At 31.2% G+C, this 9,129-nt stretch overlaps 2 protein-coding genes across 2 annotated transcripts; one reads left to right on the plus strand and one right to left on the minus strand.

Moving 5' to 3' along the window:
- Position 1: 1 nt before the first annotated feature.
- Positions 2-4,655, minus strand: LOC120637827 (succinate--CoA ligase [GDP-forming] subunit beta, mitochondrial). Its single transcript, XM_039909854.1, has 4 exons — positions 3,680-4,655; positions 2,834-2,989; positions 1,678-1,912; positions 2-1,116 (listed from the first exon to the last, which is right to left on the minus strand). The coding sequence occupies exons 1-4, from the start codon at positions 4,346-4,348 to the stop codon at positions 917-919; spliced, it is 1,260 nt and encodes a 419-aa protein (XP_039765788.1). The 5' UTR covers positions 4,349-4,655; the 3' UTR covers positions 2-916.
- Positions 4,656-5,775: 1,120 nt separating this feature from the next.
- LOC120637641 (tRNA (adenine(58)-N(1))-methyltransferase non-catalytic subunit TRM6) lies at positions 5,776-8,419 on the plus strand. Its single transcript, XM_039909555.1, has 2 exons — positions 5,776-7,226; positions 8,313-8,419. The coding sequence occupies exons 1-2, from the start codon at positions 6,009-6,011 to the stop codon at positions 8,391-8,393; spliced, it is 1,299 nt and encodes a 432-aa protein (XP_039765489.1). The 5' UTR covers positions 5,776-6,008; the 3' UTR covers positions 8,394-8,419.
- Positions 8,420-9,129: the final 710 nt, after the last annotated feature.

Below are 9,129 nucleotides of genomic sequence, written 5' to 3' on the forward strand. Positions count from 1 at the left end.
ATATAATAAAACTTTATATTTCAACATGATATGTACAAAACAACACTTAAAACTACAATGTTACACATTTACTATCCATGGCAAGAATTCATTGGTTGAAGACAAATAGTAGACAGAAACAATTTTAAAACTCAGTCTCAAGTACTAAAATCATCAAATATTTGATAAGTACAAATGCTAGTATTTATATATACATTTTTTCTTCTATCCATTCCCAAATTAACAATCATTCAGTCACTTCACACTTTGCGTGTCCAAAAGAAAAAGCCTGGTTATAGTAAAAAGATGTATATGTAATAAAATATTACTAATTAAATCATTGTGCATAACATTTGATTTAAAAAAATAAGTTTGGATACAAGAAGTCCTTTTGTCCATCCAGCATCAATCCACATATTTCAGCGGGGTTTTTTGTTTGTTTTGTTTGTTTTGACCTACTTATAAGTTGTTCTGAATCACCATGGAGTATTTGAAATTTTTATTATCTGTGGGTCGAAATTAACTAGAACCTAGTTCCTTCATCTGAGCTTAAATCATACGCATATTTCAGCATCCTTTCTCATAAATTCACATTTATAATGTGTAAAATGTGTATATATAGCAATGTTTATAGTGTAAGTCAAAACACACCTATAAACAAAATGGACTTTAAATGCGAATTGATAAGCACATATGTGATTTCCCTCTTAAACTATATTGTGCTATTTCAGTATAACTAACTGATACTAGAAACATTACAGAAATATTGGCTTACTTAGGTAAAGTAGGTAGGTAACTGTAGTACTTGTGTATATATATATATATATATTTTCATGGTGTCAATATATTTAATAATATTGTCATGTTGTATTCCTGTATGTTAATTTATGTATCTAATAACAAAATTGTCTTTAAAATTGTTTTTTCTACTTTCATACTACTTTGCAAGGCTGACAGCAGTTTTTGCTGCTTCATCAGCATCATTGATGATCTTAAAAGGAAGACCGGACTCTTCGAGTATTGTTTTTGCTTGTGCTGCATTTGTGCCCTCTAATCTGATCACAAGCGGAGGTTTGGGAAGGTTCTCTTTGCAGGCTGCAACAATACCCTTGGCTACAGTTGCGCAATTGACAATACCTGAAATAATTTTTTGTTAATTTATACTAAGTTTATTTATTTATACAAACAAACACCCTACAAAAGAGCTATGTCCAGCAGTGGACGTCAGTTGTCATGATGATGATGATGAAGATTCTCAATTCTATGGTAAAAACATATGACTGATAGTTTTCAGCGCAAAGAGAATGTAACCAGGAGAATGTAATTCATTGATCATGCTGGAAGTCATAAAGCTTTTTTTTCATTTACCTGCATTAAAATAAAAGATGGCTTTAAACAAACAAATATTAGGGGCAAGTTGAGATAAAAGATTCTAGGCTATGTTAAACTTGAGAAATCCCATTCAAACACTAAAAATATGTACACCCTTACTATGAGCATAGATACACACTTATCCAGTGTAAATAGGGTACTTTCCATCTCATTTAACAGTCCACAATTCACTGTTCAATATCTTATTTCTGAATACTTTACTTTGACAAGCTACTGCTGGACTGGATTGAAATATTTTTAGATCTAAAAATAATCTAGCATAGTTCATCAACTAAATAAGCATCAAAAGAAAACACTATATCTCACCAGCAAATACATTTACAAATATAGCTTTCACTTTAGGATCTGATTCCAATATTCTCAAAGCTGCAGATACTTGTGATTGACCAACTCCTCCCCCAAGATCCAAAAAGTTTGCTGGTCTGCCACCACTTAACATGATAAGATCCATGGTGGCCATGGCTAAACCAGCCCCATTGACCATGCAGCCTATACTGCCATCCATGTCTATGTATGTAAGGTTAAGCTCAGCTGCTTCTTTCTGAAAGAATGTAACTAGAAATTATGTTTTATTTCATCATATTAGAAACGAGAATAATACTTTTTGTGTATTTAAAAGATACACTTACAAACTTGACTAAATAAAAAATTCTTCTAAGCATCATTCATGAAGTTGACTAAAGTCTGCTGGCTAACAGTATTGAGAGCTTTATTAAAATAGTGTGTTTGATGTGCAGGACTGTCATTTTTATGTTCTTGCTTCAAAATGTAATATGACATTGTAAGACAAGTAAGAACTTGGAAATGCTAATCATAGAAAATACTAAAAAGATTTATGTAACTCAAAGTAACCATGCAAAACTAAATTATGATAGGGAAAAGCATAATCATAAAAAACTGGTTGAAAATGCTTTTGATTTAATATTGCCATTGCCAATAACTATATCTACAGTTTTGTCAATGTTGCATAAAATATTGATAAGATAGGTTTGCCCTTGTTTACTTAGTACATATCAAATTCTGATAGCCTGTTATAACATGTTTATAAATATGTACTATAAAACAGAATATATGTTTTATTGAACATTAGTTTATATTATTTTATATACATCTATAAATATTCTGTCTCATTGTACTTCTGTGTATAATATTTATATATCTAGCAACAAAATCTTTACATATATAGAATGTATAACCAAGACAAGACTAAGTCTGCAAGGCTGGGAACTAAGATTGCAATAAAAAATTTAATAATGTAAATAAGGCAAAATATAGTATTTGTTACTATTATTTTTAAAATATATAATATTAAACATGTAAAGGTTTTTTGATGATTTAGATGCAAAATGTAGTTGATAGAAGTTTACCAGATAGACAGGCATTATTTTTAATGTTGAATAAATATGTGGTTTCTTCTCCAGAAATGAGGTTTTAGTCCAAAACAAATTACCAAATCACTTACTTCTCTAGGATCAATTCCGGAGGTATCATCTAGGGCAAAGATATCTTTCTGTCTAAACTGTGCATTGTCGTCAAAGTTAATTTTTGCATCCACAGCTACAACTCGCCCATCATCAGTCTCTACCAATGGATTTATTTCAAGCTGAGTAGCATCAACCTTGAAGTCAAAAAAGTTGAAATGATTAATATATTAAAGAGTAGTTTTGAAGTTAAGCTTATCTACGTGTATTAGGGAATATATAATTAGAATTTGAACTATTTGAGCACATTGGGGATATAAATGGACCCTACCATAATTTAAAATACCAGCATATGAAAACTTCTAAAAATGTTGTTTTCTATTTTTTACATCTTGTCTATGTAAACACAATTGTAACCCAGTCCACTTTAAACAAGGTAGGTAGGTTGGTGTAAAATGTCTATCTGTATTAAGTTTCACCAATTACATATTCTCATTGTGCTCACATAAGTTATATAAAAAAACCATGCACAACTCAACATACTCACTAAAATTATGGATAAAAACTTTTAAATAATTATTTATTTCCATTTTCTTTGCTAATAAAACTTTATTTACTCTGACCACTAGTATCACCTTTTTTTAAGGGTATTCTTCTATTTGTACAGTGGCTAAATAAACAGTAGTCAAACATGTATAGCAGTGATATATTAGTGCTTAATCATTTGTACACAAAAAAGGCTTAAAGTAAATCTTAAAGTAATGCTATTCTTTACAGAATGTTTTATGTCTCATTGTTTTGAATTACTTCTTAACCAACCATGTTCTGATATACTCTAATGTAATAAAGTAGCATGCAACATATGATCATATAAAAATTACAAATACCTTTAGAAACAGTTGCCATAGCTTTTTTATTTCTTCAGCACACTTGTTTACTAAAGGACCTTTGAATTCTAAAAACTCTGCAACTTCCTTAGCAATTTTATCGGTAATGCCTTCATGAATATCAATAGGTACAGTTTTCAGCAGCTGTGGTGTTTTCTCAGCCACTGCTTCTATATCCATACCACCAGCTGGAGAGGCCACCAGTGCAGCACCATTATAAGTCCTCTCCATTATGATACTCAGGTATGTTTCTCGTACAATGTTAACACTCTCCGCTACCATTACTTTGTCAACAAGTATACCTTCTTTTGGGGTTTGCTTCGTTATCAATTTATGTCCAATCATATTTTTAGCTAAACTGAGGATCTCGCTTGGATTTTTAGTTAAATGTACTCCACCTTTAAAACCATTATCGAAATGCCCTTTCCCGCGACCACCAGCTAAAATTTGAGCTTTTACTACATATTCACTAGCCTTAAAATCTGTCAATGAACTAGGATTTAACTTTGAGTCAAGGAGGCGAAAGTTTTGAATGGACACTTGGTGTTTCCGTAATAAATCCTTGCTGTGATATTCTTGTAAGTTTAAGTTTCTTCTTGTAAGAACACATGGGTTATACGACAAACGACGGAATATTTTTAAGTTTCGGGTCTTCGTCATAGCAGCCATACTAACGCTCCTGCACACTTTCTGGTCCTTTTAATTCTTTTATGAAGAATTTCAATTTGTCCTTACTCCTCAAAACACACTTCACAAATTAAATAAATGTTTGTAGGTACCTTTTACAGTCGCCAAATATCTTTTAGATTTTTTTTAATGTAATGAGTTCAAAAGTCAACACTCAAAGAGTATGGTTTTACTTTCAATAACTTGGGTTCTAGCTGACAGGAATATAGGTAATAAATATTACCACTAGATAAATAGAGTATAATATGAGGAAGGTGCAGAAAGTATTTACTATAAAGTAGTTTTTTTTCTTACCTGTCGTATAATGTAAACAATATTATTGTCACTTTTTGTGTAAAGTTTATTTGAAATTGTGAAAATAACAAAAACACATTTACATAAACAAAATCTCAAAACATGTTTTCTTAAATATTTTTTGAACATACATTATTTACATTATATGTCTTATAATGATTTAGAAAAGGTACATACCATACCCTGTGCATCCACCAGCGCCATTGTGGAGGATTTTTGAACTGTTATTTAGCGCAACAACTGGACACTTTTTCAACTTTTCTCCCATATAAGATGATTCTCCTTACCTCTACCCTCCATACATCCCTTATGAAATTTGATCACGTGACCCGACTCCATATTTGTTTAACTTTAATGTATTGCGTGTATTGGCTATGGAGGGTAGAGGTAAGGAGAGTCATCTTATATGGGAGAAAAGTTGAAAAAGTGTCCAGTTGTATGCGCTAAATAACAGTTCAAAAATCCTTCAAAATGGCGCTGGTATTGGCTTATGTATGGAGGGTAGAGGTAAGGAGGATCATCTGTGTATATGAAAAAGTGTCGTCAAAATGTATTAAATTAGGATGGCGCCACATTTGCATCAAGGTAACTCTTAAAAGAAGCGCCAAATATAAATATTGTTAGAGTAGGTTTGAAAAATTAACTAGGAAGTAAGGTTATATTTACCACAATATTTTGTACAACGTAAGTTGTTGAAATTCTCAATAATTAACTACTTTAGTCGATAATGACATTAAATTTTTTAACTCGTCATACTTCAATTCATCTACGATTGCTACATTCATACCATAACCTGTGCATCCACCAGCGCCATTGTGGAGGATTTTTGAACTGTTAGTTAGCGCATACAACTGGACACTTGAAACAACTTTTCTCCCATATAAGATGACTCTCCTTACCTCTACCCTCCATAGGCTTATGGTAGGTATGGACTGTAATCTGTAGCTGACTGTAGAGCATAGATAATAATATACAGACTCATAAAGTATAATATATTTATAAAGTAGAATCAATCCCTATCCTTTTCCTATCCAAATAGTTAAGTAGATTAATCCGGTTGATTTTTATTATAAGTTTCCCTAACTTTTATTAAACATATGGACACCTGACATTGGCTAATCTCTGTAAAGCCAGAAGAGAAAAAAAAAACAGAAGACTCATAAAGTTAGTTTATCTGAGGTATTCTTTTTCCATTTTCCTGACAGGCAACCTGACAAGTGACACGTATTTTGTATTTAAAAACTACTCCGTGTTCTCATCAACCTCTAACCTCAAAATAATAAAAAATAATCGTTCCCTTGGTATTGTGAATATTAACAAAAGAATTAACTCAGGCTCAATCTCAATTATGTGCGATAACACAGTTAAAGTGGGCGAGTACATCGTTATACAAAAACAAAATTATAAGAAATTGCATAAATTTAATAAACCAAATTCTAGTGTTAGCGTTGGGAAAGATACTTTAAATTTAAATGGAATAGAAGGCACCAAGTTTTTTTCTACCTTTAAAATGATAAGTAGAGGCAAAAAGAGAAGTAAAGAATTTGATTTAGAATTAACGGCAGAAGCTGTAAATCTAATAGAAGAGATAGGATTGAAAGTATCAGGAGCAGATAACAGAAACATTTACGACGATGGCAGATCACAAAAGTTGTCAGCTAGCGAAATCAGTGATTTGACCTATGACTCTACAAAAGCATCAGACATTGTTGAGACGTTAATAACTAATTCAAACACGTTTCACAATAAAACTGAGTTCTCCCAGGAGAAATATTTAAAGAAGAAGGAAAAAAAGTATTTTGAATACATTCAAATATTAAGACCAAACTTGAGAATTATCACAGAAATATTATATAGGTTGGATTCAAGTAAGGTACAAGGAATTCGCATAGATACTTTGTCTCAAATAATTACACTATCAAACATTAGTAATGAAGGTAACCACTTGCTTTATGATTCAGGTTCTAATGGTTTACTTGCAGCTGCATTGTTGAGTGCTATGGGATCAGAAGCTAAAGGAAAATTAGTACACATGCATCCAGGAAATATGTCACAGAAGCAGGCTTTGTTAGCTATGAATTTTGATTCTGAACAGTTCAACAAATGTCTATCGGTAAATGTCTATTCAGCCCTCAGACAAGTTTACCAGGGTTGTGACACTCACACTCAAAAGGAAACAGTATTAGAAAGTGAATGTAACCTTAAGAGAAAAGCTACCGATGAAATAGAACATGAAATTAAAATACCTAAGCTTGATGATTCCCAAATTCCAATTAAAGATCATGACACAGATGAAAGTAATGTTGCAAAGAAGAAACCAAAATGGCACTTTGATAATATAGCTGCATCTGAGGTCTTAAAAAATAAAGTAGATTCTCTTGTTATAGCTAGTAAGGAAGATCCCCAAAATATATTTTTAGAGCTTCTTCCATTTGTCAAACCGGGGAGACAGTTTGTTATTTACTACACAGTAGCTGAGCCACTACAAAACTTATATATGATACTTAAGTCTACAAGTAATGTGGCAGCTTTAAGATTAACTTGTAATTGGATGAGAAACTATCAGGTTTGTATTACTATCCATCATATGTTTTAATACACCAAACTCTGAAAAGTGTGTTATAAAAAAAGGTATCTTGGTTTGATTGTTAAAATTCTTAGCAGTTTGCCCTTACAAATGTTGAAAAAGTTACACAACTAAAAATAATACTTTCAAAAAAACTAAAAAACACACTTTTTATAGAAAACCGAACTAAAAAAAAGAAAATAAATTTTAATAAAATTCGGTTTTCTATAAAAAGCGTGTTTTTTAGTTTTTTTTATTTCTACTTTGTAGTTTGGTTTATTTTAAACTGATATTTGATCTAATCTACTATCAATTCCGTGATAACTCTAAGTAACTGTAATTATTTTCCAAATTATTTATGTGTATGGTAAGAGCCCCATCACCCGCTCAGGAATCTATATTAAGACATTACTACCATAACAGTCCCTACGCGGGTGATGCTAAGCTGAGTGCCCCATCAGAGTGTCTGGAAATGCAAGTTCTAATTATTATTTAAAACAGCCCATTAAAAAGTAACAGCTAACGCCCTACAATCTTGTAGCTTAATGTTTTCTGTGGAATTAGTATTTTACCTAAGATTTCGCTGGTACGAGAACGCCATCTGTTGGTAACGCCATAGGTTTTTACATTTGGGTCTAGATGGCGCTGTAGTTATTGTAATTAATAGTTCGAAAAAACTAAAAATCTTATTTTCTATATTGAAAATTGGAATAATCTTCTCAAATTAGTGTATTGTCATCGGTCCTCGATATGTCTACAAAGTTTGAACGAAATCTGACCGTTTAAAGTGGGTCAAAATCAAGCTCAAAGGGGTTGGTTACATACATACATACATACAGGTGAAGCTTATATAAAGCGTGTAAAAACTACTACTTTTGATATACATACTTACTACAAAATTTTATGTTGTCTGATAAAAGTTCACGTTTCATTGTCTTTATTTGTATTTTTTCAACTCATTGTTGACTTCAATATAGTGTGTTTGAGACTTTTCAACAGTTAGATATTTAATTTTTGAGTAGTTGCAGTTACTATTCTCATGCATATAAAAATGATTTATAGAACTAAATAAAATGTTTGTTGCAGATCTTGCCTGAGAGGACACATCCAGAAGTGATGATGAATGGGTCCAGTGGATTTCTTTTGACAGGATATGTCCTTAAATAATTTTAAAATAAATATCTCAAATAGAACAAGCTCTCTTTATTTAAAATGGCATACAAATCATATATAAAGAATTTGCCTTTCAAGTGCAATAACACATTTTTATATTTTTGCTAGCACTTCTCTAATGACTTGAAACATTTCTACACTGAACAATTTGTTATTGATTTTATGTTGATTACAATTAATTTTGAAATCTTATTAGAATGTACACCTTAGGATAGAAAATAAAGAGCAAAGTTTAGTTTGAAATTAATAAATAATAATTTACCTAGAAAATAAATTTAAAATTAAAATGTAATTTTGTGGCAGGAGTCACCATGTTAATTATATTTTTACAATTATTAAACATAACATGAAATGAAATAAATTTAAACATTTTTTTTATGATAAATAATTTATTTTGGAAGCAAATAAATCTTTAAATAGTTTTTTTTATAACACAAGATAAAACAAGAGAAAGGATTTTTCTTTTAATGAATAATAGTAGATGACTAAGTAAATCTAAGATGGAAGCGCACTATCCTGAAAAGGATTCAGCGGTTAGTTTTACCCATACCCCTACTGGTTTCCATGAAGCATCCTTTTGGATGGCAATTTAGAAATTTTAAAGGGGTGTCAATATTTTAATACCAAGCCACATATTAAATACTGTCTGCCATTTTTGTCTTTTCAAATTAGTAGCCTTTATATAACTGTATTATAACCTGTATGAATGAACAGCTGGCATCTATGCAAC

Source organism: Pararge aegeria, chromosome 4 (assembly GCF_905163445.1).
Source record: "Pararge aegeria chromosome 4, ilParAegt1.1, whole genome shotgun sequence".
NCBI classification, from domain to species: Eukaryota; Metazoa; Arthropoda; class Insecta; order Lepidoptera; family Nymphalidae; genus Pararge; species Pararge aegeria.

Bases quoted from the DNA above. Each gene is read 5' to 3' on its own strand.
- LOC120637827 (XM_039909854.1), bottom strand. From the start codon at position 4,348: ATGGCTGCTATGACGAAGACCCGAAACTTAAAAATATTCCGTCGTTTG. The intron at 2,990-3,679 runs GTATTTGTAATT...TTTGACTTCAAG, and splicing joins TATGGCAACTGTTTCTAAAG to GTTGATGCTACTCAGCTTGA. The intron at 1,117-1,677 runs GTGAGATATAGT...AAATTATTTCAG, and splicing joins ATTTGTAAATGTATTTGCTG to GTATTGTCAATTGCGCAACT.
- LOC120637641 (XM_039909555.1), top strand. From the start codon at position 6,009: ATGTGCGATAACACAGTTAAAGTGGGCGAGTACATCGTTATACAAAAA. The intron at 7,227-8,312 runs GTTTGTATTACT...TGTTTGTTGCAG, and splicing joins ATTGGATGAGAAACTATCAG to ATCTTGCCTGAGAGGACACA.